Below are 27,800 nucleotides of genomic sequence, written 5' to 3'. Positions count from 1 at the left end.
AGTTGATACCTACTCAGTACATTCATAAGAGCAAGGATTCATAGGAGAAAAATCAATCATCTGAGATATCCACTGAATTCTGAAATAATTCACAACAGGTCATCTCTGGAGCCATAAGTTTTTCATTTCTACATGTTCTTTTACTCTGGCTTGTTTTCTAAGGCTTACATCCCAGAAAATCAGAATGTTTTCCCTTTCATGTCAACAATGACTCTTTTTAAAGGTCTTTTCTATATCAGGGCTGAAATATACTTCCACTGAAATGTTCTTTTTACTCTGCAACTCTTGAAGATAACCAGGCACAGAAAGACACAAACTTTCCTTTGAAGAGTAAATGTTACTGGCACTTGGTCTTTTTTTCTTCCCTGTTGTTTGTAACAGGAGTATTAAGTTCTAAGATTCAAGATACACTATTGAATTCTATCTGGTTTCCTATCCTAAACAAACCACAATTGGAGGTACCAAATTAATTCTGAGCAAATTTGCTTCAGGGCACCTGCAGGGTCCATGGACCTTTAATCTTCAAATACCAAGAGTGTTTATTCACCCCTATTGGAAAGAAATACAGGTTTGGGAAGTCAAAGGTTAGTCAATGGAGGAGAAAAATGGGGTAGACTCTCTCAAGACGACGGAAGAAAATAGTGAACCTGGCAAGTGTTTTCCCTGGCAAGCTGAGAGAACTGCCAAGTTTGGGTCAGAGGTCTAATTTAAGTAGGAGTTCCATCTTGCTCTTTTTAGATTACCACAATCTCAACAAAGCAAGTGATCATTCCAACTTAAAGATTTACCAAATTACAAACCCAAAATGAAAGCACACTAAATAATTTAATTTATGAATAATACTTGCTTTAAATTAACTGGGTGTCAAGCTTGTTTATAATATTTAATAAAACCTTATCAAATGTCATCCATTCACAAATTAAAATCTGATGATACAGCATTTTATATGATATGTAATGGTTTCCATAATTCTATAACTTAAAGTACCAATCAATTCCAAGCCACATTCAGAAAGGTATCATCAACAGTCACTATTTATAATATCTTCTGGGCTATTTGGTCAACAGTATGGTTTAAACACTTATAGGTGTGGTGATTAAATCACACTGCAAAGTATTTTCAGAAATTTTTTTTCTTGATTTCCCTGCCAACTACATGTTTTAAATACTCATATATTTTCTTCAAAGTCAGTGTTTTCTGAAATAAAAAGTCTAGACTGCCTTTTTTAATTTGGAGGTGGTAGAGAAAAATAAAGACATTCAAAAAGATAAGGAAAAAATAGAAATGGACTTAAGAATTAAAAGCAGAACTGAAGTTTAAAATTTAGCTATCACATACAATGTTGACTCTTATAAAATATATATATATATCTTAATTTTGCTCACATTATTGCATCAATTAAAAATTTAACTATATAGCCTGTAATCTTTAAGTTACTACTATAGAAATGCTTTTTGATCATTTTCCATTTCAAACCTAAAATTAACAAAAAGTTCGTATGAATAACAACTGTTAAAAATCAATGGCAATTCACCTCTCTCTCTCTTTCTCTAGTTTTATTAATTAGGGAAAAACCTCTCTGAATTTCTGCCTCTTTGATTTCATTTTATATCCAACATCACCTAAGTACAAATCCCAACACTACTTGCTTTAAAAATAGATTATATAATATCTCTATATCCTTTAATCTACAATCATATTTCAAAAATTCAATATGCTCACTCAGGAGGTTATAAAAATTTTTTAATCTACTAAATAAAAGACTAAGTAAAAGGTTATATTGGCCTCATTCTAACAATAGACATATTAAATTATTTCTAACTCCACCAAGCTCTACTTAGGAAAGGAGCATCTATTTGAAAAAGTCTTAGATGAAATAAATGTATCAAGAAAAATCATTTTAAATGAATCACAGGGTATCACAGAATAGCTTTCCTTTTTTATTGTGTCATTTACATGGATGAACACTAAAAGCAACCATTTGAACTTCTAGATGAATTGGTAATTACCTAGAAAATCACATTTTGCTTCATGAATATAAATTCATTTTTAATGTTTATCATGTTCAGACTTCTTAAAATACAAGCATGACTAAGATAACATAAAAGCTTCTAAATGTGATTTATTTAGTAAGGACATAACTCTAAGGTATCACATTAAAGTTGCCACTTAAAGCTCGGGTATCCAGCAGCTAAAAGGGTCAGCTGCATTACTGAAAGTGAGAGGGCAGATGCTGCCTATTAATAATGCCACTGCCTTAAATCAACAGCAGCCTACAGCCAAGGCCTCCTTCACCCTCCCCTCTTCAGAAAGCCACCCACAACCTGCCAACTGTGAAGGGGAGGAAAGATAAATACATAAATACGTACATACATACACACACGCATACGTACATACACATAAGAAAGTGTTTTGTGTGTGGGAGGAGAGGGCGTTGCTGCTGATGACAACAGTAAACATCTCCAAATGGAAAGATATTTAGAATTAGTCTTATTGCTACTAGCTGGTCAGATCAAAGTTAAACAGCATCGTATAATACAGAACAAATCATTCATCTGTAGAAGCTTCTTAGGAAATATACATGAAACTAAGATTCACAGTCTGATGTTTCTGTGCTTTTAGTTCAGAGATTCCAGGTCATTGGAGAGAAAGGGAGAAAACAGCCTTAAGATCTCTCCCCCAACAAACATTTAGGCAACGTAATACGTGCTCCACTGAGAAATGAAGTAGCGTTAAAATGTTGATATTTTAAACGGGCACATTAAAGCAACACATAAGATTGTGTTCAATCTCTTCATATAGGAAAAAGCTTAAGTCCCCCAGAAGCAGACGGTGATGAAATAAACAGGTATACAACAAAGACTAAAAGAAGATATTGGGTGAATTAACTATATTACTCATTCAGTAATTACAGAAATTAAAAGTATATGAATCACAAAGACCCAGTGGTCTACAGACATAGGTTTTTAATCTGCTGGTTAAACAAAATACAATATTATTTAAACACACAGAAAAGAGAAAATGGAAAACAAACCATAGATAATACGCTGCACTTAGTCTCATCTATTCTACAAGGCAGTTAATTTTATTATAAATTTTCTTAACACTGATTCTAGATGATATTATGTGACCTCAAGAAACAATATTTCAATAGAAACAATAGAAGTCTGCATTATAAGGTACGAATTGTTCATTGTCTAAGTAGAAATATACTCTGACCTACATTGATTTCTTTCTCCTGTGAGTCCTTTGCTTATCTATTTCATCACTGTATGAAAAACGTCAAAAGGTGCAAATTTCCTGTTTTTAGATAAATATTACAGATGCAATGTACAACATGACAAATATAATTAACACTGCTGTATGTTTTATATGAAAGTTGTTAAGATGGTAAATCCTAAGAGTTCTCATAACAAGCAAAAAAATTTTCTACTTCTTTCATTTTGAATGCATATAAGATGATGAATGTTCACTAAACTTATTGTGATAATCAATTCATGACGGATATAAGTCAAATCATTATGCTATACGCCTTAAACTTATATAGTGCTCTACGTCAATTATAGCTCTATAAAACTGGAAGAAAAAGTTAAAAACTCCACAAATATTTATAATGAGTGAATTTAATTGCATGTAAATTATACCTCAATAGAGTTGATTTTTATAAAGAAAAAAAAAACCTGAGGTTTCTCACAAAGAGCATCAGAATAATTTCTAATTATCAAAAAATTGTTGCTGCTATAACCCACTGTATTTTCACTCATATTATTTCAAGTGGCATTCCTGATACATATGTATAAGTTTGATAAGAATATAAAATACTTCCATACAAATTATGTAAGTCAAAGAAATTCTGACATAATCCATTAGAAGATAATTAAATATACTTTCTATGAAGTGGTATGAGACATCTTGTACATAACATACTTGAATTCATGACTGCTGACATAAAGTCAGTGCCAATAGAAACATAATTCTTTTAAAATTTCTTTTCTAAAACCTAAAACAACAGTACAGGCATACTCATTAGCATAATAAATAACTGTGCATATAAAGGAGTCAAACTGTAATCATGCTCTTCATGAAATAAGGATCTAAGACTCTTCATGAGGTTTTCATCTATGTTTGACCTGAATAAACAAATAAATATTCCATAAACAAATTCCCATCGTCCATAAAAGAGAAGACAGGATTACTGAGACTACATTAAATTTCCACAAAATTGAAAATGCTTTTTTCAGGCCATTAGTAGGTTACAACTAATTGGTCAAAAATAATTTTTTAAGTAGCCAAACTAAATTCCCACAGGCAAAGTGTTCAGGCTGTGAAGCAGTGTAACTTTGACCCTTCTAACTGAGTCACTTGTTTTCAATTTCTTCATTTATCCCCTCAGTCAGTCAGTCAGTCAGTCATTAAACCAAAATTCATTGAATACCAATTCACTTCCAGGCTTGAAGAAATTGAATAGGGTGGTCCCTATGTGAAAAGACAAAATGCTCATTCTTTTTTTTTTCAGCTTTGCTGCCGCTGCTGCTATGTTGCTTCAGTCGTGTCCGACTCTGTGCAACCCCATAGACGGCAACCCACCAGGCTCCTGTCCCTGGAATTCTCCAGGCAAGAACACTGGACTGGGCTGCCATTTCCTTCTCCAATGCATGAAAGTGAAAAGTGAAAGTGAACTCCCTTAGTCGTGTCCTACTCTTCGCGATCCCTTATTGAGGTACAATTGGCAAATAAAATTGTATATGTTTAAAGACGCTGGGCTGGAAGAAGCACAAGCTGGAATCAAGATTGCCAGGAGAGATGTCAATAACCTCAGATATGCAGATGACACCACCCTTATGGCAGAAAGTGAAGAGAAACTGAAGAGCCTCTTGATAAAAATGATAGAAGAGAGTGAGAGAGTTGGCTTAAAGCTCAACATTCAGAAAACTAAGATCATGGCATCCGGTCCCATCACTTCATGGGAAATAGATCGGAAAACAGTGGAAACAGTGTCAGACTATTTTTGGGGCTCCAAAATCACTGCAGATGGAGATTCCAGCCATGAAATTAAAAGACGCTTACTCCTTGGAAGGAAAGTTATGACCAACCTAGACAGCATATTCAAAAGCAGAGACATTACTTTGCCAACAAAGGTCCATCTAGTCAAGGCTATGGTTTTTCCAGTGGTCATGTATGAATGTGAGAGTTGGACTGTGAAGAAAGCTGAGTGCTGAAGAATTGATGCTTTTGAACTGTGGTGTTGGAGAAGACTCTTGAGAGTCCCTTGGACTGCAAGGAGATCCAACCAGTCCATTCTAAAGGAGATCAGCCCTGGGTGTTCTTTGGAAGGAATGATGCTAAAGCTGAAACTCCAGTACTTTGGCCACCTCATGCGAAGAGCTGACTCATTGGAAAAGACCCTGATGCTGGGAGGGATTGGGGGCAGGAGGAGAAGGGGACGACAGAGGATGAGATGGCTGGATGGCATCACCGACTTGATGGACATGAGTTTGAGTGAACTCCGGGAGTTGGTGATGGACAGGGAGGCCTGGTGTGCTGCGATTCATGGGATCGCAAATAGTAGGACACGACTGAGCGACTGAACTGAACTGAAAGTATACAATGTGATGATTTGATTGAAATACATACACTTTGTGACATGATTATCATAATCAGACTAACACATACATCACCTTACATGGTTGCCAGTTTGTGTGTGTGTTCGTGTGTGTGTGTGTGTGTTAAGAATGCTTAAGGTTTACTCTCTCAGCAAATTTCAAGTATACAACACAGTATTATTAACTACGGTCATCATGCTGTATATCAGATCCCTAGAGCTTATTAATCTTTTAACTGAAGCCTTGTACTGTTTGACCAGAATCTCTTAATCCCCTCACCCCTAACAACCAGTCACAATCTGAGGTGCTCATTCTATAAGCTAACTTCCTGGAGAAAAATCTCAGCTGGAGAAGGTAGTATCCCCAGACTTGAAACTAAAATGTCTTCAAAGACTACATATAATAGGACCACAGTCCTGACCCCAAAAAGAGCCTAGATTGGGGAACTAAGATATAGTACAATTCACACCTGAACACGAATGACTTGTTTCTGTGATACATGGCATTCTGAATGAATTTCACCTAATACTGCTGTTCAGTTTAGCTTGTTTTTAAAAGACCAAACATTGTAGACACTGGGCTTCTAGAAAGTACTGAATTTCACTATATATTTGAGTACTAGCTGGGAGATTCAAACTGCTTAAAGATGAGATTTGCCAAAACTCAAAGTACTATATTAATTCATTTTCATATTGCTAATGGTAAGGAATACAAAAGCTGGATTCCCTGAGCTCAAATGTAACATAATCTTGGAAGACTTTTTCAAATAAACACGAATTTTTTAAAAATATATACAAGCTGGAAGAAAGATACATACTGGTGGGGAATAATGAAAGAGAGAGAACAGAGTCTCCCTAAAAGCAATACATAAGAAAAAGTTAAAAAAATAAAAAGCAACACGTAACTATTGCTTGACTTTCTAAAGTATTTTTAAATTATAGCACATAAAAATGGGCAAAAGTAACCAAGACAAGAATTATATTCTAGCAAACACAAATTGTTTGATAAAAGTGCCAAAAAAACAACAATAAAATTTATGAGATCTGCCTCTAGGCAGACACCAATAAATAAAAATAATTTTATAATATTTTATGTTATTTAAAGAGAAATTTATTTTGCTTAGCTATTTTAAATTTGTTAAACTACAAAAATTATATATTTGCTGAACTGAAACTGGCACAAATAACTATTACTATAATTGTTAATATTTTCTTTAAAGTAATTTTTGTGTAGAAAATAGTAATATACATTTTCATTCCTGGCAAAGACATAATAGTCTGGGGGAAAAAGAAATAAATACATAGGTTTAGTGAATCATGTACACTATATCCCTTACTCACAAAGTAACTTATTTCAATGATATATAATGAAATCCCTATACTTAATTCTAAGTCATGAAATGGTAAAGAATCCGCCTTCCAATGCAAGGAGACACAGGAGACGCAGGTTCAATCCCTGGGTCAGGAAGATCCCCTGGAGCAGGAAATGGCAAACCCATTTCAGTATTCTTGCCTGGGAAACCCATGGACAGAGAAGACTGGAGGGCTACAATCCATAAGGTCACAAACAGCTGGACACGACTGAGCATGCACAGACACACGCATCTCAAATAAGGGAAATCTATTCTGGCACCCCACTCCAGGATTCTTGCCTGGAAAACTGTCAAACAGAGGAGCCCGGCGGGCTACAGTCCACAGGGTCACAAAGAGGCAGACACGACAGAATGCCTGAGCACACGTGCACACACACACACACGCTCTAATCTTAGAGTACGTCATTTCTGGGCATTACTTCTATTAATAGCATACAGCTATGCCACACACACCAAAAACTAAAAAAATAAAACAGCATATCTTTCAACAAACTGTAACTTTGATTATTGTAATCTTCTTTCCACAAAACTACACAATAAGTTCTAATTTTTGCCATTTTTATACGGTGATGCTTTAATGGTTGCGGTAGCTGCAGTGATGTCAGTTATACTAAAGAACAACGGATGGGCTGGATGGAAGAACAAAGCTCTTCCTACCATCTGGAAGCCTGAAAACATTGAAAAAGCAGCAAGATAACTTTTTTATCTCCATCCATCCATTACTCCCAAAGTGATTATGTTTTAGTTTTTCATATATTTCTGCTAAACTTTGAATACTGTTACCACAGAAACTGTTCCTACTGCTTGATCACTCACACATCAGTTCCATGCTGCATTCACACAATATGGGCATTGCTGACACTTTGCAAAGTAGATAATTTTTTTTTAACTACAGATCTTGACAGATGTTATATATGTTTTTTTCTATCATTAACAAAGTTTTTTAAAAAGGAAGGAAATGTAGATCCTTTATACTCCTAAAAGTTAAAAGTTAACAGAAAATTCATTGCTAAAGGTGAACTATTGTATGGTCCAAATCAGAATAACTTTCTTTTCAATATAAATTTTTAAATATTCAATTAATATGAACGGTATCCACTTATTTGAAATATGAAAGTAACAAGATGGGATACAAAGAAGAGAGAAATTTGCTGTTGGAAATAAATATAAATGAGAAATAGAAGGTAGAATTTTTTTCATGGTATCTTGACCATTGAAAGCTAGTAATTTCTAATTTACAAACCATAACTTTTAAATAAAAAGAAAAAAAGACCAATTTTCTACAATACTGTTCTTCTTAATTAAAACACTTAATAATTTACCTTTCATTTTTTATTCATTCAAAAATATTATGTTTATATCCAAACTATTCTGGTTTAAATTAAAGAGCCTTGGGAGCAACATTATTTTTCCAAAGAACTGAAGTTGATTTTTAGAATACCTGAGGCTTTCTAAAAGCTGTTTAAAAAACATATCCCGATTCTTCCACCCCTCAGTCCCAAGTTCAAAAGTAATCACTTTTGTTTTAGGCTTCTACCTTCTGGTTTTTCAAATGTTTACCATTTTAATTTCAAACAATATACTTTCAGTACATTGAATATTGGATAGCAGTAATCTGAAAGGGAAACAATTGTTTTGGAGAAAAGAAAGGCATGAGAGATTTTAGTAGAAACAAAAAGAGTTGGGACTTCTAGTAGCATGGTAGACTACATACTCTAAAGGACCCTAGCACTTTCTGCTTTTCTATTAATGTTAGAACATTAACCCATATTGGAGAAGGAAATGGCAACCCACTCCAGTATCCTTGCCTGGAGAATCCCAGCAACAGAGGAGCCTGGTGGGCTGCCATCTATGGGGTCACACAGAGTCAGACACGACTGAAGTGACTTAGCTGCATTAACCCAAACATGCTATAATTAGTGGTTTATATGTTTGATTATGAACTCGGCATAGATTGATCTTTCGTGCTTCAGTTTTATCACTTATAAAATAGAAATAGTAATAATATTAGTAACAATGACAATTCTTAGAAGAATTAAATAAATTACTATGTATAAGACATTTAGAACACAGCCTGGTGCACGGTGAGTGAAATGCAAGTGCAAGTTACTCACTCCGTCGTGTCCGACTCTTTGTGACCCCATGGACTGTAACCCACCAGGCTTCTTGGTCCATGGAATTCTCCAGGCAAGAATACTGGAGTGGTTTGCCATTTCCTCCTCCAAAGTGAAATAAAAATCAGCTATTATTGTCATACGGACTATTGGAACAGTGTTACGGTAAAAGAACACATTAACAATTGGACAATCAACGTATGCTCTAAAACATCTTATAATACATCATATATACTTTCTACAAATATTAAAATATTCTCACTCTAAAAACCCGGTGTACGAGACAGCAAAAGAGACACTGATGTATAGAACAGTCTTATGGACTCTGTGGGAGAGGGAAAGGGTGGGGAGATTTGGGAGAATGACATTGAAACATGTAAAATATCATGTAAGAAATGAGTTGCCAGTCCAGGTTCGATGCACGATACTGGATGCTTGGGGCTAGTGCACTGGGATGACCCAGAGGGATGGTATGGGGAGGGAGGAGGGAGGAGGGTTCAGGATGGGGAACACATGTATACCTGTGGCGGATTCATTTTGATATTTGGCAAAACTAATACAATTATGTAAAGTTTAAAAAAAAATTTAAAGGGCTTCCCTTGTGGCTCAGCTGGTAAACAATCTGCCTGCAATGCAGGTGACCTGGGTTCAATCCCTGGGTTGGGAAGGTACCCTGGAGAAGGGAAGGGCTACCCACTCTAGTATTCTGCCCTGAAGAATTCCATGGACTGTATAGTCCATGGAGTCACAAAGAGTCGGGCACTACTGAGTGACTTTCATTTTAAAAAAAAAAAAAAAAAAAAAATTAAAAAAAAAAAAATTAAAAAAAAAAAAAAATTTAAAAAATAAAATAAAAAATAAAAACACTTGAAAATTTAAGATGACTTTTTGATAAACTACAAGGGGGAAACTGTACAATAAATCTTTCTTTCTGCACTAAGCAAAGTTTCCACATAGCCAAGGCTTATCAAGATTTAAACATAAGTTCTAATTAGAACATAGGTGCTCCATTAATGAATTAGTATTCAATAACAGCACCTGTCATCTTCTACTTAATTAAAGCAAAACACTTTAACATTTAATTAGTACAGTTTTCTTTACGGTTTTAAATCTTACACACTCAAAATAAATTACATCAACACCTGAATCTTTCTTTTGCAGTATATCAATAAAGCAGGTAGTAACTGTTTCTATTTTACACCTATTTTAAATAGTAAACTGCATTTCAGTGAACAAAAGGTAGTAGACTTTATCTACAGGCAGGAAAACCAGTGAATACAGATCCCCAATTGTAGAATATGTGGTAACACTCTATCTATTCAGCGACAGATTCCATGGGTCATGAAAGCCAGATAATTGAGAGTTAAAGTCCTATTTTTGCAGGCGAGATTTCACTCACTTACCAGTTCCAACTTAAAATTATATACAGGACTTAAATGATAACATGATTACTTGACTATATTATTTTTTCAGCCCCATTTTTTTTTGTAATTTCTAGTATCTTGAGATGAAATAATGCAACATCACTCTTCCCAATCTGTATTTTAAAGATGTAGGGAGTTAGTGAAGACTTGTAAACGATTAAGCATTTTATAAGTTTCAAATGAGTTACTAATGTAGTTCTCTTTAGAATTTAAGATCCTAATGATGCTATGATGCCAGCACACAACAGGCAATAAATATGCATTGATGTATTCTCCTTTCAGATAACAAGTGATTCTAATCTTAAGGCATCTGGTTTTAGCTTATACAGTTAAGATTTATATATTTACAAATACTTTTCATCATGTATTTTACAAATACTTACAAATATTTTCATCTTGGCAATATCCTAGATATGCACTCCCATGCTAGTTCAGAAATACAGACCATATACTGGTTAACAAGTTAAAAGAACGAAGTCCTAAAAGTTCCAAAGTTCTTAGCAGCAGCATATAATCTAATATACCCCCCAAAATCACTTTCTTTCCCTTTAATATTCTCCAGGAAGTAACTTATTTTCCTCTGGGACTATATTCCTCTAGGAAATACAAATAATTTTTAATAATTTAGAAACAAATTTAAAACCTCATTTTATCTTTGAAACAAGAGTATGTGAAGTGAGGAGAGAAAACATAAAATTATGTATTTTCCAGAAAGATGAAAGCAAAGTCACCAACTGATACAAATGATCTCCAAGACCAAAGGGTCACGAAGCTATGCGTTTAGTGAAAGATAAAACTTACCCTAACGAGTGAAAAGCATAACACTTTCCTGCTGCTACCACTCTACTGCACAACTGACCCCTCTGCCAGCCCCCTCATCCACTATGAAACTAACTCTCATATGAGTATAGGATAGAAATCAGAAACTAAACACAAAGCTCTTCCACATAGATCATTTTCTTTGAGCGCTTCCTTTTAAGACAAGTTCACAGCCTCTATGACAGTAAGTCCAAAAAACTTTTCAGTGGAAATACATAATAATAAGAGGAATTCTACCATTAAAACATTTAATTTATAAAACAGAAAAGAATAAACCTAACTGGCATTCTGAGTGCAACTCCTTACCTTGGCTGTACAGTGTTTCTAAAGCCTCTGGAAGGCAAATTAGACAGACACTATGGAATGTACCAAAGTCAAATAATCTGCAACTGTAATTCCTATTAAACTTTTCATGAGAAAGGAAGATGCTGTGTTTTACATTACTACATACAAAAACCAAATGATAATGAAAACATGAGACCACAAATGGAAGATTTCTAACTTTCATAAGAAAAGTTTTTCTTAGGATTATAGCCCCAACTGATAAATAACAATAAATATATGACTTTTTAATTTACTTATATGATTACTGCAAGTCGTTTCAATGTGAATAAAATACTTATCGAAGGAGCAACACTACAGTTATAAAGCAACATAAAAAATGACAGGTCATAGGTCAACCATGGTTTAGCTACATGACTATAAGGACTTCACAAGCACAATTCTTATTCAATTGACATAAAATCCAATCAATATAAAACCTAGAAATCACCTCATTAAAGACCTTGACCATACACAATGGAAATACTGTATATGCATACAAGTAATGATGACCATCGAAAGTAATGCAATTCACTTTACCCCCAAAATGCTTCAATAGAATTGACATAATTTGTCCACATCGTGGTTACTGAGGTATCAACCATAAGCAGTAGAAAAAAAATACCAAATATGATAAATTCTGATCTCCCTTCTCTTCTTTCCCCCATATCTCCTTATATTAAGTTATAGTCAATTGTGTTACACTTGGGCTTCCCAGGTAGCTCAGTGATAAAGAATTCGCCCTACAATGCAGGAAACGCAGGTTCCATCCCTGGGTGAGGAAGATCCCCTAGAGAAGGAAATGGCAACCCACTCCAGTATTCTTGCCTGGGAAATCTCATGAACAGAGGAGCCTGGTGGGCTCATGGGTTACAGCCCACGGAGTCGCAAAGAGTAGGACACGACTGAGCAACTCACAGCACAGCAGGTCCATGCATGCTCAGTCACTAAGTCATGTCTACTCTTTGTGACTCCATGGGCTGTAGCCCACCAGGCTCCTCTGTTCACAGGACTTCCCAGGCAAGAATACTGAAGTGGGTTGCCATTTCCTTCTCCAGGGGATCTTCCCCACCCAGGGATGAAACCTGCATCTCCTGCATTGTATGATGAATTCTTTACCACTGAGCTACCTGGGAAGACAGCTGGCAGGTCCATCAGGTCCCATATTGAAACTTCTCTTTTCAGATAGGGGTTCTCTTGCTCTATTTATAACATAATATGCTATATAATATTAATATTTCTGGAGAGCAACCAAATGATAAGCTTATGCCACTCAAGTCACAACAAGTTTCTTTAACACTGATTTATCACTATTAACACAGAAAAGATATTTTTTACTTCTCAAATAAAGTGAAAAGACAAAACAAAACAAAAATTAAACAAGCAAATAAAAAAACAGAGGAAGGAACTAGACTTTCCAGGATAAAATAATAATGAAAACACTGAAAATCAGTAAGCTTCATCACAGTAAAATGAGCTAAGTCAAGCTTAATTTAATTACAGTAACAAAAACACCAGTTTTAATCAAATAAAAAATTTTTTCAGTCACCAAAAGAATATACATTCTGACTTATAGTGAGGAAAATGGAAGGTTAGGAAAACAATCAAATTAATGACAAAACCCACTATGTTAAACTTTAAAAGGGTATTCAAATTCCCTTTAGTTGATCTAGAATTTAGCTATAATGAACACTGCAGGAAATAAAACCAAATATGAACCAGTCAGAAAGGACAGTGAGATAACTAATTACTAAAGACAGTGATATATTCTGTGTAAAATTAAGAGCTCAGCCACCTTTCAAGGACTATATCTTTCTTAAAAGGTTCCCATTTTATTTTTTTTAATTTTATTTTATTTTTAAACTTTACAATATTGTATTAGTTTTGCCAAATATCAAAATGAATCCGCCACAGGTATACCTGTGTTCCCCATCCTGAACCCTCCTCCCTCCTCCCTCCCCATACCCTCCCTCTGGGTCATCCCATTTTATTTTAAAATTTTTTCCCAAAAATCTCACTATACTGCTCAATCTCTAGATTGAACAGAAATTATTTTTAAAAAGTAAATGGTAGTCAGAACTGAAAAAAAAGCCAATTTCTCAAAAAAAAAAAAAAAAAAAACCACCTAAATTCAGTACTATTCAAATCTAATTTCCAACTAGATTTTTTCCTGCAATTTAATAATATGACTCTAAGGCTCCTCTGAAATGTTCAATTCAATATCGCAACAGTCCTCAAGCAATTGCTCCAATAGCTAACTAAAGAGCCATACAAGAACTGAAAGAAACACACAGACACAAAATCATTGGGAAAATGAAGAAAGGGAGAAGAAAGTATAGAAAACAATCCTGAAAATTGTAAATTTAGAACCTAAAAGAAATTTAAACTAATTATCAAGTAGATAAAGCCAAAAGTACAGCTTTAGCTTATGCCACACCCCAGCTTCATTTCATAGAGATCAGCTGAACAAAGGTAGGAGGATGTTTTATCCTTCTTCCTTTAGCTCAATAGCTACCTTAATCTAGTTCAGAAACCCAGGTTCCATAAAACTTGGCTGACATCTTTTACTACTCAAACTTGACCCATTATGGAAGCAAGGTATTTTATCCCATCAGAACCTTTCCCACTTCTGCCACTGCCCTTGGCCTCTCTACACTACATCTAGACAGAGGTAACAATTTCTATAAAACAAGTAAGGGATAGAAATTGATAGTAGCATATTATATGCTCAGCAAGAGAACCCCAAAATAAACACTAACATGTTTCAAAGTAAGACATACCTGGTACAAGTGTGTGCATACTTGTTACTCTGTCATGTCTAACTCTTTGAGACCCCAAAGACTGTAGCCCACCAGGCTGCCCTGTCCATGGTATTTCCCAGGCAAGAATATTGGAATGGGTTGCCATTTTTCCAGGGGATTGCATCTCCTGCACTGACAGGGGGATTCTTTGTATTGAGCCACCTGGGAAGCCCTCCCAGTACAAGTCCATCATGGGAGTTGTAGCCTGCCAGGCACTACACTGGTTCATAACATTAATGACGCAGGAGGTGGGAGGCATGTCAGAAGGGAAGAAGACAGCACTTCAGCAGACTTAAAAAATCTTCAATAGTAGACATTAAAAAGAGTAAAACCAGTGCTGTGGAAGCATTGATACACAGCAAAAAATTCAGACAATCTCCCAGAAAATAAGAAGAAAAATGACAAAATAAAAATTATGAGGAAGAACATAGCTGATATAAGGAACAGAAAATAAATAGTCAAACAAAAGACATTCATTTCCCTGAAGTATGGACTATATCAAATAAAACTGAATGAATAATCGGAACGCACAATAGAAGGAAGCTTTCTTCAGCAATAAAAGAAATAGTCTACACCCATTTATGATAAAAACTCTCCAGAAAGCAGGAATAGAAGGAACATACCTCAACATAATAAAAGCTATATATGACAAACTCACAGCAAACATTATCCTCAATGGTGAAAAATTGAAAGCATTTCCTCTAAAGTCAGGAACAAGACAAGGGTGCCCACTTTCACCACTACTATTCAACATAGTTTTGGAAGTTTTGGCCACAGCAATCACAGCAGAAAAAGAAATAAAAGGAATCCAAATTGGAAAAGAAGAAGTAAAACTCTCACTATTTGCAGATGACATGATCCTCTACATAGAAAACCCTAAAGAGTCCACCAGAAAATTACTAGAACTAATCAATGACTATAGTAAAGTTGCAGGATATAAAATCAACACACAGAAATCCCTTGCATTCCTATACACTAATAATGAGAAAACAGAAAGAGAAATTAAGGAAACAATTCCATTCACCATTGCAACGGAAAGAATAAAATACTTAGGAATATATCTACCTAAAGAAACTAAAGACCTATATATAGAAAACTATAAAACACTGGTGAAAGAAATCAAAGAGGACACTAATAGATGGAGAAATATACCATGTTCATGGATTGGAAGAATCAATATAGTGAAAATGAGTATACTACCCAAAGCAATTTATAGATTCAACGCAATCCCTCTCAAGCTACCAACAGTATTCTTCACAAGCTAGAACAAATAATTTCACAATTTGTATGGAAATACAAAAAACCTCGAATAGCCAAAGCGATCTTGAGAAAGAAGAATGGAACTGGAGGAATCAACCTACCTGACTTCAGGCTCTACTACAAAGCCACAGTTATCAAGACAGTATGGTACTGGCACAAAGACAGAAATATTGATCAATGGAATAAAATAGAAAGCCCAGAGATAAATCCACGCACATATGGACACCTTATCTTCGACAAAGGAGGCAAGAATATACAATGGATTAAAGACAATCTCTTTAACAAGTGGTGCTGGGAAATCTGGTCAACCACTTGTAAAAGAATGAAACTGGACCACTTTCTAACACCATACACAAAAATAAACTCAAAATGGATTAAAGATCTAAACGTAAGACCAGAAACTATAAAACTCCTAGAGGAGAACATAGGCAAAACACTCTCCGACATACATCACAGCAGGATCCTCTATGACCCACCTCCCAGAATATTGGAAATAAAAGCAAAAATAAACAAATGGGACCTAATTAACCTTAAAAGCTTATGCACATCAAAGGAAACTATTAGCAAGGTGAAAAGACAGCCTTCAGAATGGGAGAAAATAATAGCAAATGAAGCAACCGACAAACAACTAATCTCAAAAATATACAAGCAACTCCTACAGCTCAACTCCAGAAAAATAAATGACCCAATCAAAAAATGGGCCAAAGAACTAAATAGACATTTCTCCAAAAAAGACATACAGATGGCTAACAAACACATGAAAAGATGCTCAACATCACTCATTATCAGAGAAATGCAAATCAAAACCACTATGAGGTACCATTTCACACCAGTCAGAATGGCTGCGATCCAAAAGTCTACAAATAATAAATGCTGGAGAGGGTGTGGAGAAAAGGGAACCCTCTTACACTGTTGGTGGGAATGCAAACTAGTACAGCCACTATGGAGAACAGTGTGGAGATTCCTTAAAAAACTGGAAATAGAACTGCCTTATGATCCAGCAATCCCACTGCTGGGCATACACACTGAGAAAACCAGAAGGGAAAGAGACACGTGTACCCCAATGTTCATCGCAGCACTGTTTATAATAGCCAAGACATGGAAGCAACCTAGATGTCCATCAGCAGATGAATGGATAAGAAAGCTGTGGTACATATACACAATGGAGTATTACTCAGCCATTAAAAAGAATACATTTGAATCAGTTCTAATGAGGTGGATGAAACTGGAGCCTATTATACAGAGTGAAGTAAGCCAGAAGGAAAAACATAAATACAGTATACTAACGCATATATATGGAATTTAGAAAGAAGGTAACAATAACCCGGTGTACGAGACAGCAAAAGAGACACTAATGTATAGAACAGTCTTATGGACTCTGTGGGAGAGGGAGAGGGTGGGAAGATTTGGGAGAATGGCAATGAAACATGTAAAATATCATGTAGGAAACGAGTTGCCAGTCCAGGTTTGATGCATGATGCTGGATGCTTGGGGCTGGTGCACTGGGACGGCCCAGAGGGATGGTATGGGGAGGGAGGAGGGAGGAGGGTTCGGGATGGGGAACACATGTATACCTGTGGCGGATTCATTTTGATATTTGGCAAAACTAATACAATTATGTAAAGTTTAAAAATAAAATAAAATTAGAGAGAGAAAAAAAAAAAAAAAAGAAATAGTCTAAACTGATTAAATCCACCACATTCCCAACTAAATCAAAGAAAATGGTATAACACAAGTATATAGTGACAAATGTGGCACTTGCTGAAAAAAAAATGAAAAATATTCTTCAAGCAAGCAGACACAAAGAATTAGCTACTTACAATAGAACAAAAATCAAGTTTTCCATAATTCTCCCCCCAGAAACTATAAACATCAACTGATTTTTTAAAAAATGCTGCTACTGTTAATGCTAAGTCACTTCAGTCGTGTCCGACTCTGTGTGACCCCATAGACAGCAGCCCACCAGGCTCTGCTGTCCCTGGGATTCTCCAGGCAAGACCACTGGAGTGGGTTGCCATTTCCTTCTCCAATGCATGAACGTGAAAAGTGAAAGTGAAGTTGCTCAGTCGTGTCCGACTCTGAGCGACCCCATGGACTGCAGCCCACCAGGCTCCTCTGTCCATGGGATTTTCCAGGCAAGAGTACTGGAGTGGGGTGCCATTGCCAGCCAAAGACAGATAGCAAAACTCCTCAAAACTTACCAAAAACAGTAGAAAGTATGACAATAACAAGAAATGACCCCATTTAAAAAAGGGGGTGAGGGGAAATTGAGCAAGGAATTCACTACAATCATAATCAACAAATGTTGAGGACAAATATCTTATTTAACTTTTATTGAAGTATAGTTGACATAATTTCCAGGTATATAGCAAAGTGATCTAGTAATACATATGCTGCTGCTAAGTCGCTTCAGTCGTGTCCAACTCTGTGCAACCCCATAGACGGCAGCCCACCAGGCTCCCACATCCCTGGGATTCTCCAGGCAAGAACACTGGAGTGGGTTGCCATTTCCTTTTCCAGTGCATGAAAGTGAAAACTGAAAGTGAAGTCACTCAGTTCTGTCTGACCCTCAGTGACCCCATGGACTGCAGCCCACCAGGCTCCTCCATCCATTTGATTTTCCAGGCAAGAGTACTGGAGTGGGGTGCCATGCCTTCTCCATGATGTTTAATAGGTGCTAACAAATGTTAGTTCCCGATGGTAAGTTTGGAACAACTTTGGTGGAAAGCTGTTAGTTTTATTTTTGGTTTTCTTACTGGTACCTTTCAATAATGCTTAAGTTTTCTCTCTCTCTTTCTGTTGTTTGTTTGCTTGTTTGGGGTTTTTTTTGGTGGGGGGAGCGGGTCACATTGCATGCCTTGCAGGATCTCAGTTCCCAGATCAAATCCAGGCCCACAACAGTGAAAGTGCTAAGTCCTAACCACTGGAATGCCAGGGAATTCCAGATAATGTTTGAGTCTTAAATAGTGTACACAGTTTTATACTTTTTACAAAAATCACAGGTTTTTTTTTTTCACAAAAGTTATTTTTAAAAAATTAAAAGAGTAACATCAATAAAGTATGAGGGGAAATGTGATGAAAATTTTTTACCATACAATATAACACCTTCTACCATTTTGGGGAACATTAAACCATCCTGTTGAGAGATGAAGCAAAATTAATAAGTCAAAAAAACTATAATTCATGAAATAAAAAGATTCACAATCTTTAACATAGAAAAAATATATTAAACTCATTATATTGTCTAAATAAAAAGTGAAAACAACTTCAAAACATTCTTGAAAAAACTGTTAGAATAATTTAACAATAATAATTTATAGCTGATAAAAATAAAGAGATATGTATGTGTATGTTATATCTAATATATGGAAGAATCCAAGTGCAAAGAAACCACAACTCACATACAAGAAATGGAAACCAAAGAAAACAGAGAATATCACAGATGAAAAATGACAAAATACATCAAATGTAGGAATTTTATTTTTTTTTAATTTTATTTTATTTTTAAACTTTACATAATTGTATTAGTTTTGCCAAATATCAAAATGAATCCACCACAGGTATACATGTGTTCCCCATCCTGAACCCTCCTCCCTCCTCCCTCCCCACACCATCCCTCTGGGTCGTCCCAGTGCACTAGCCCCAAGCATCCAGTATCGTGCATCGAACCTGGACTGGCAACTCGTTTCTTACATGATATTTTACATGTTTCAATGTCATTCTCCCAAATCTTCCCACCCTCTCCCTCTCCCACAGAGTCCATAAGACTGTTCTATACATCAGTGTCTCTTTTGTTGTCTCGTATACAGGGTTATCGTTACCATCTTTCTAAATTCCATATATATGCGTTAGTATACTGTATTTATGTTTTTCCTTCTGGCTTACTTCACTCTGTATAATAGGCTCCAGTTTCATCCATCTCATTAGAACTGATTCAAATGTATTCTTTTTAATGGCTGAGTAATACTCCATTGTGTATATGTACCACAGCTTTCTTATCCATTCATCTGCTGATGAACATCTAGGTTGCTTCCATGTCCTGGCTATTATAAACAGTGCTGCGATGAACATTGGGGTACACGTGTCTCTTTCCCTTCTGGTTTCCTCAGTGTGTATGCCCAGCAGTGGGAATGCTGGATCATAAGGCAGTTCTATTTCCAGTTTTTTAAGGAATCTCCACACTGTTCTCCATAGTGGCTGTACTAGTTTGCATTCCCACCAACAGTGTAAGAGGGTTCCCTTTTCTCCACACCCTCTCCAGCATTTATTATTTGTAGACTTTTGGATCGCAGCCATTCTGACTGGTGTGAAATGGTACCTCATAGTGGTTTTGATTTGCATTTCTCTGATAATGAGTGATGTTGACCCAAAGCAATTTATAGATTCAACGCAATCCCTATCAAGCTACCAACAGTATTCTTCACAGAGCTAGAACAAATAATTTCACAATTTGTATGGAAATACAAAAAACCTTGAATAGCCAAAGCGATCTTGAGAAAGAAGAATGGAACTGGAGGAATCAACCTACCTGACTTCAGGCTCTACTACAAAGCCACAGTTATCAAGACAGTATGGTACTGGCACAAAGACAGAAATATAGATCAATGGAATAAAATAGAAAGCCCAGAGATAAATCCACGCACCTATGGACACCTTATCTTTGACAAAGGAGGCAAGAATATACAATGGATTAAAGACAATCTCTTTAACAAGTGGTGCTGAGAAATCTGGTCAACCACTTGTAAAAGAATGAAACTAGAACACTTTCTAACACCATACACAAAAATAAACTCAAAATGGATTAAAGATCTAAATGTAAGACCAGAAACTATAAAACTCCTAGAGGAGAACATAGGCAAAACACTCTCTGACATACATCACAGCAGGATCCTCTATGACCCACCTCCCAGAATATTGGAAATAAAAGCAAAAATAAATGGGACCTAATTAATCTTAAAAGCTTCTGCACATCAAAGGAAACTATTAGCAAGGTGAAAAGACAGCCTTCAGAATGGGAGAAAATAATAGCAAATGAAGCAACGGACAAACAACTAATCTCAAAAATATACAAGCAACTCCTACAGCTCAACTCCAGAAAAATAAACGACCCAATCAAAAAATGGGCCAAAGAACTAAATAGACATTTCTCCAAAGAAGACATACAGAGGGCTAACAAACACATGAAAAAATGTAGGAATTTTAAATGGATTAAAAGACAACAGCCTTCAGAATGGCTTGAAAAATCCAATCAAATTCTGTTTATAAGAATTACACCTGAAATAAAGTTACAGGTTAAAAAACCATAGACAATAGCATGCCAGTAATTAATAACAAAGTGAACTTAAAGCAAACAAAACAAAACAAATTTTCTTTTAGTGAAAGCACATACACCAAAAAAGATCACTTTATATGGACAAAATGTTTTAAACTAACCAAAAAATAAAATAAATATCACAAACATAAGCTGAATACATAAAACTACAATATATAAGTCAAAAATATTTAGATAGTCAACAAAAATTGACAGAAAAATATAGTAATGTAAGGCAAACATTCCACTCCTGAGCTAAAACAGATTAATAGAGGAAAATATCAATAAGATTGCACAGGCTCTGAAAGTCACAATATATGCTCCATCCTACTTCCATGAATATTTACAAATATTATGTGGAATATTAAGCCACAAAGGAAATCGTTAAAAATATAACATAGCAAAAAGTGTATATATAAGCCAACATTCTTTCTACAAACCACAAAGGGGGGAAAAAAAGACAAATTAACTGCAAATGTTGGACTAAAAATTGAAAGAAAAAGTCTCTTTGAAATTTAAAATCTCTAATAAATGTCTTCAAAGAAAACAATATCCTATCTATGAGTCTCAATTTTTTTCATATTTAAAAGGGGTTTTAAACGAAAAACCCTTATAAGGTCTTTCTAGCCAGCCCTTACCCTGACATGCACAAACCACAATGACTTTTATGTATCTACCAAGCATATACCGTATGTTCAGCTTTCTGACTGATTATTCAATGCGATATGCAAAAGCAGAACAAGTCCCTACATTAAAACAGTGTATGATCAAATTAAGGAGTAAGGAAAAGGAAAGAGGAGTCACTAACATACTATGAATATTCCAGAAATTCAAAGGAGATCAGGGTAGGAAGAAAAGGCTTATTTATGTGACTTGTTAGGAATCAAAGAAGAAATGTGAAAATCCAGAAAAGAAATGGGAAAAACATTCTGGTTAATAAATCTATATCAATGAAGGCTAAAGAATAAAACGTTAAATACTGATAGTTATAAAAAGTTACTATAATGAAATACAGTCTAAGAAGAAAAACACAGTACTAGACCAAATTGTTTATACTACAAAATGAGTTGTAACAAGATTTTAAAGCACAATGGCTGTGGCTGCCAGCTAAAGTCTGGAAAGACTCCCATCACTTTGAATGTCCATTCAAATAGACTTCCACTTTTAGATACATTTCATATCTCTGGAGAGAATAACATTACCGATAAACAATGATCTTTATTTGCCATTTGGGAAACTGACCATAGCAGAGGTAAGATACTTGGCCAGGCTTCCACAGCTACTTCATGCAATGAGAGGAAAATAGTAACAGCTAAGAATTTAAAGAAGATAATTTTAGTTATCACATTCGGGCTCTTCTGATTCTGTACACTATATTTATTTCACATTCCTAGAGTATAACACACAAAAATTAAAAGAATTAGACTAAAAAATTCTAATCAAGAGTGCCATTTATCCTGAAAAGTAGGAAACCCAGACAGATTTAAAGTTGGTTTATAATAAACAAGGTAGAGAGGACTAAGACTGCCAAGTAGGAGGGAGTGGGAGGAAATAAAGAATCGTAGTTTCTGAAGAAAATGCTGTTATTACATATAATTGCACCAACTTGATCCAAATCCAATATTTCTTATTCATTGAAAAGAAACATATTAAAATAGCAGCAATTTCCTTTACAAATAAACACATTCAGCCAAGGAAGCTTCTCCTAAAAAAGTTTAACCCTCAAGGTAATAAAAAGCAGAAACAAAGTTATTTAAGTGTTCTAGCTTCAAATAATAACTTCTAAATACAGATATGCTATAGTTAAGTCAGTAACAATTTTTTTTAACTCTGCTAAAAATTACAATGAAATTCTTTCAAACAGTCTAACCCTATACTTTTACATTAAAGTCCATAAAAGTAAGAAAAATCTTCCAATGAATAATTAGAAATTATTACTGTGTATTAACTGGAAATCATGAATGGTAATAGTTGCACTTAATTATTTATAATTATGATCTTTAAAAAGCTATGAGAAACAGGAAGTTTCACTTACAAACACCTAAATTTAGGTCTGACAGACAAATTTTGAATATAAGCATCTTGCAGCACACAGTATATAAAAATTTGATTCCTCCCTCAAGATATTTTCGGTTATTATATGACCCTTGACTTGTAAGTTGCAACAGGACCAGAAACTATAAATTAACCATAAATATCCATGGAGAAACCATATCTCTGAGTTTCTGTGTGAGTATGGTAACTCCTAAAATAGGCACATCCCTTGTAAATACAAGTTACAAGTAAAATGTAAGTATTTCAGCTAAAGATGTTATCTCTATAAGGTCTTTCTACCCATTACTCTCCCATGGCCCACACACACACAAAAACCACACGAGTTTGTAGTATTTAAAGATACTGGCTCCTAGGGGCATTGAGACTCTAAGCCAGGAAGGGTCACACACCCACCAGTGTGAATCTGTGTTCTTGCACCTGAGCCGTCACTTGGGGGCCAAACAGAACAGCTCTTGAGTGGATACATGAACTGCTGCAAGAATTACTCTCCCAGGAGAGAAGTACTTGATACTGCCCTGCTGGCAAGATATTTTTCCTGCTCTAAATCCTTGTAAGTAAAACTGATATAAAATGTCTGGTGAATCTGAGTGTTTGGTTGAACTTAAAAGACCATCTGGTAGACTTTGAAAAATCTAACCTCAAGATTTTAAATTTTTCTTCAGACACAAAAGAACTGTAATTTGGGTTAAGTGCACAGTATTTTCTCATAAAATATGAGAAGCAATTTCTTTTTAAAATATTCAATGTTTTCAAAACATTGTTTTCATTTTTCCAATATGTAAGCTTCAGATTAACCATTAATATAAATATAAAGGCCTTTCATAGAGCCTCCACAGTAATATTCTACATTCAGCCTCTTAAATTGGGGGGGATTAGTCACACTGATCAAATACTATGAGCATCACTGACAAATTCTCCATATGGTTTTTAAACATTCAATAAAATTACCTAAATAAGCAGAACTGAATAGATCTGGGAATCCATGAAGCTTTATAGAGAGTTGGTTTTTATACATTTATCGAGATTTTTAATTCTAAACATAATCTGAGATGCTAAAGAGTTTGTCAAGATCTTGCCTCATATACTGACAAACTATTGCTATTTTTCATAGATTTTGTAGAGTTCATCTTAAGACACGAATTTTGTCTTTTATTTTAAATGCAAAAAAGTGAAAGTAAAAGTGAAGTCGTTCAGTCGTGTCCAACTCTTTGCAACCCCATGGACTGTAGCCCACCAGCTTCCTCTGTCCATGAGATTTCCCAGGCAAAAATACTATAGTGGGTTGCCATTTCCTTCTCCAGAGGATCTTCCCGAACCAGGGATCGAACCCAGGTCTCCCGCGTTGTAGGCAGACGCTTTACCATCTGGGCCACCAGGGAAGCCTAAGGCCCCCATTTAAAACTTAAGCTGTCTGGCTTCCTCCTGGCACCATCAGGAGAAACTGCTGCCCTAACATCTAACCCTGCCCCCTACATGCAGCAGGACTGTACCCAGATTTCCATCCCATTACTAAAGTTCATCCCTTTATGTCTCAGTGGCTTTTTCTTTTAAAGGATCTTTACTAAAAAATGAACTTAACTCAGCACTCTGTTATGACCTAGAGGGCTGGGATGGGGTGGGGGTGGGGGGAGGGAGGTTCTGGGGGGAGGGGATATATATGTAGACATACAGCTGGTTCACTTCGTTGTACAACAGAAACTAACACAACGCTGTAAAGCAATTATACTCCAATTTAAAAAAATGGAAAAAAATCGACACTGTCTTAAACACATAATCATTAGCAATTCCGCACCATTTGACACAGTAAGTTCTGAAACAAGCCTTGAAGTGCAACATCCTCACAGTCTAATAATAAGTGATCTCTAAATGGGATTCATTAAATGCTTAAAGAAATCCTCTTCTATTTTAAAGAAATTATCTATCAGGTAAACTATTTTCTTGAAATCTTAAATTTATAAAAAATATCTTGCTAGAGATGATTAAAGGTGCTAATTAAAGCTTTTTTATATTCTCCTTTTCTAATAAAGACTTTCCTGGTGGCTCAGACAGTAAAGCGTCTGCCTACAATGCAGGAGACCTGGGTTTGATCCCTGGGTTGGGAAGATCCTCTGGAGAAGGAAATGGCAACCCACTCCAGTACTCTTACCTGGAAAATCCCATGGATGGAGGAGCATGGTAGGCTACAGTCCAAGGGGTCTCAAAGAGTCAGACATGACTGATTGAATTCACTTTCACTTTCTTTCTAATAAAATTTATATTTTAAATTATCTTCATTGTTGACATTCAACATCACTTGCCATTTTTTAGTAAAATCATTTGCCATTGTTTCATAAAACTTCTAGTGAATTCCTTGATTAAGATACTCTTTAAATTAAACCACTTACTGTAAACAGCCCACTCTTACTGCTACAGGAACATGGGGAAGTTGAGTGGCCCATTTCAGTGTCACATCTTGATAAACATGCAACATATTATTATGGTTTCCAATCAAAGTATTTATTGTTCCTTCAGAAACTATGGATGGAAGATAGAAAAAGAACAGTAAGAAAAAAATCATTTTCAACAGTTTTTACATTCCTTTTAGAGGATTTATGATACAAATTAATTGTAATATCTTGACTTAATGCATAAAGATTTTAAATAATAAAACATTGTTTTTCAATTTCAAGGTACCAGTACCAAAAAAAATTTTAATCATTTATAAATATATAAAAACTATATATATAACTAGAGAAACTATAACTAGAGCGGCCAACATTTTTGCACTTTATCTAAAAAGGATGAACTTGATTAAAATATTTAACATATTTAAGCTATTGATTTACTAGACATTCACTACAGACAAGTTATTCTATGAGTCATTACTATGCTCGTTTCTCCTTGTAAAAGAGTCTGATGTTCTCTTGGAAGCATTTGAATAGCCACATCTTGGAAAGCATTATTATATACCTGAGGCCAATTCTACAAGTCATTTTGTACAAAGTAAAATGACTGACAAAACCAAATGTGTGCTTTATATCAAACCTCTATTCAAACTTTAAAAGCTAAAATTTCCATTACATGTTCAGTATAAAACTATTTTCCTAGTTCTTTAAAATATATGTTAGTGACTTGGGCTTTTTCTGGTGTATATAACACAGTAATGACATATGGAAAAGATAAAAGAAAATCTTTCTACACACCTGAGCAATATGGGAGAAAACAACTTGGGCTATAATCAAGTTTCTTCATAAATTGGATTTGTCCATTATCCTTAAGGCAAAAAAAGTTTCTCTCACCAAGAACAAAAACAGAAGATGCTGACTGAATGAAAGACACAATACATATATCAATGGCTTGCTCTCCAATATTTAGAGTCCAATCTACCTGCAAAGGAAAACTTATGATCAACTGGGTTGCTAAAAGTATAACATTTCATTCATTTTGATATTAATACAATTAAGAAATGCTTTACAAAAAAGCAGGCATAAAGATTAATCCTCATTCATTTTTTCTATTTCCATATTTCTGATATTTTGTAGACTCTAGTATTTTGCCCCTTTCACCATGTGATATAACAAACTGTGGAAAGTTCTTAAAGATATGGGAATACCAGACCACTTGACCTGCCTCCCGAGAAATCTGTATGCAGATCAAGAAGCAACAGTTAGAAGCGGACACAGAACAATAGACTGGTTCCAAATCAGGAAAAGAGTACATCAAGGCTGTATATTGTCACTCTGCTTATTTAACTTATATGCAGAGTACATCATACGAAATGCCAGGCTGGATGAAGCACAACATGGAATCAGGATTGCCACGAGAAATATCAATATATGCAGATGACACCATCCTTATGGCAGAAAGCAAAGAACTAAAGAGCCTGTTGATGAAAGTGAAAGAGGAGAGTGAAAAAGTTGGCTTAAAACTCAACATTCAGAAAACTAAGATCATGGCATCCGGTCCTATCACTTCATGGCAAATAGATGGGAAAACAATGGAAACAGTGATAGACATTATTTTGGGGGGCTCCAGAATCACTGCAGATGGTGACTGCAGCCATGAAATTAAAAGATGCTTGCTACTTGGAAGAAAAGCTATGACCACCATAGATAGCATATTAAGAAGCAGAGACATTACTTTGCCCACCAAGGTCCATCTGGTCAAGGCTATAGTTTTTCCAGTGGTCAAGTATGGATGTGAGAGTTGGACTATAAAGAAAACTGAGCACCGAAGAATTGATGCTTTTGAACAGTGGCATCACAGTTCAAGACTGTGATGACTGTGAAGACTCTTGAGAGTACCTTGGACTGCAAGGAGATCTAACCAGTCCATCCTAAAGGAAATCAGTCCTTAATATTCATTGGAAGGACCGATGCTGAAGCTGAAACTCCAATACTTTGACCACCTGACACTAAGAGCCGACTCATTGGAAAAAACGCTGATGCTGGGAAAGATTGAAGGCAGGAGGAGAAGGGGATGACAGAAGATAAGATGGTTGGATGGCATCACTGACTCTATGGACATGAGTTTGAGTAAGCTCTGAGAGTTGATGATGGACAGGAAAGCCTGGTGTGCTGCAGTCCATGGGATCACAAATAGTTCGATACGACTGAGCAACTTAACTGAGCTGAACTAAACCATGTGGTATTAACTATTCAGCAATTCAAACACTCATATAAGTATAATCAAGGAAGTGAAGATCTGTATGTTGAAAACTATAAAACATTGACAAAATAAA

The 27,800-nt window shown here is 35.4% G+C and overlaps 1 protein-coding gene across 2 annotated transcripts in view; it reads right to left on the bottom strand.

The window, feature by feature from the left end:
• The window catches only part of BBS9 (Bardet-Biedl syndrome 9), a 481,201-nt gene that overhangs the window by 311,950 nt on the left and 141,451 nt on the right, over positions 1-27,800 (bottom strand). For both annotated transcript variants that reach the window (XM_027539506.1, XM_027539507.1), the window contains exons 8-9: positions 26,263-26,446; positions 25,465-25,594 (exon numbers count right to left, since the gene is read on the bottom strand). In XM_027539506.1, coding sequence (XP_027395307.1) covers positions 25,465-25,594; positions 26,263-26,446 — 314 coding nt within the window. The remainder of the gene's footprint in view (positions 1-25,464; positions 25,595-26,262; positions 26,447-27,800) is intronic.

This window comes from Bos indicus x Bos taurus, chromosome 4, assembly GCF_003369695.1.
Source record: "Bos indicus x Bos taurus breed Angus x Brahman F1 hybrid chromosome 4, Bos_hybrid_MaternalHap_v2.0, whole genome shotgun sequence".
Classification (NCBI taxonomy): Eukaryota; Metazoa; Chordata; class Mammalia; order Artiodactyla; family Bovidae; genus Bos; species Bos indicus x Bos taurus.
The sequence above is the reverse complement of the archived record's forward strand: the minus strand, read 5'-3'. Positions and strand labels throughout refer to the sequence as shown.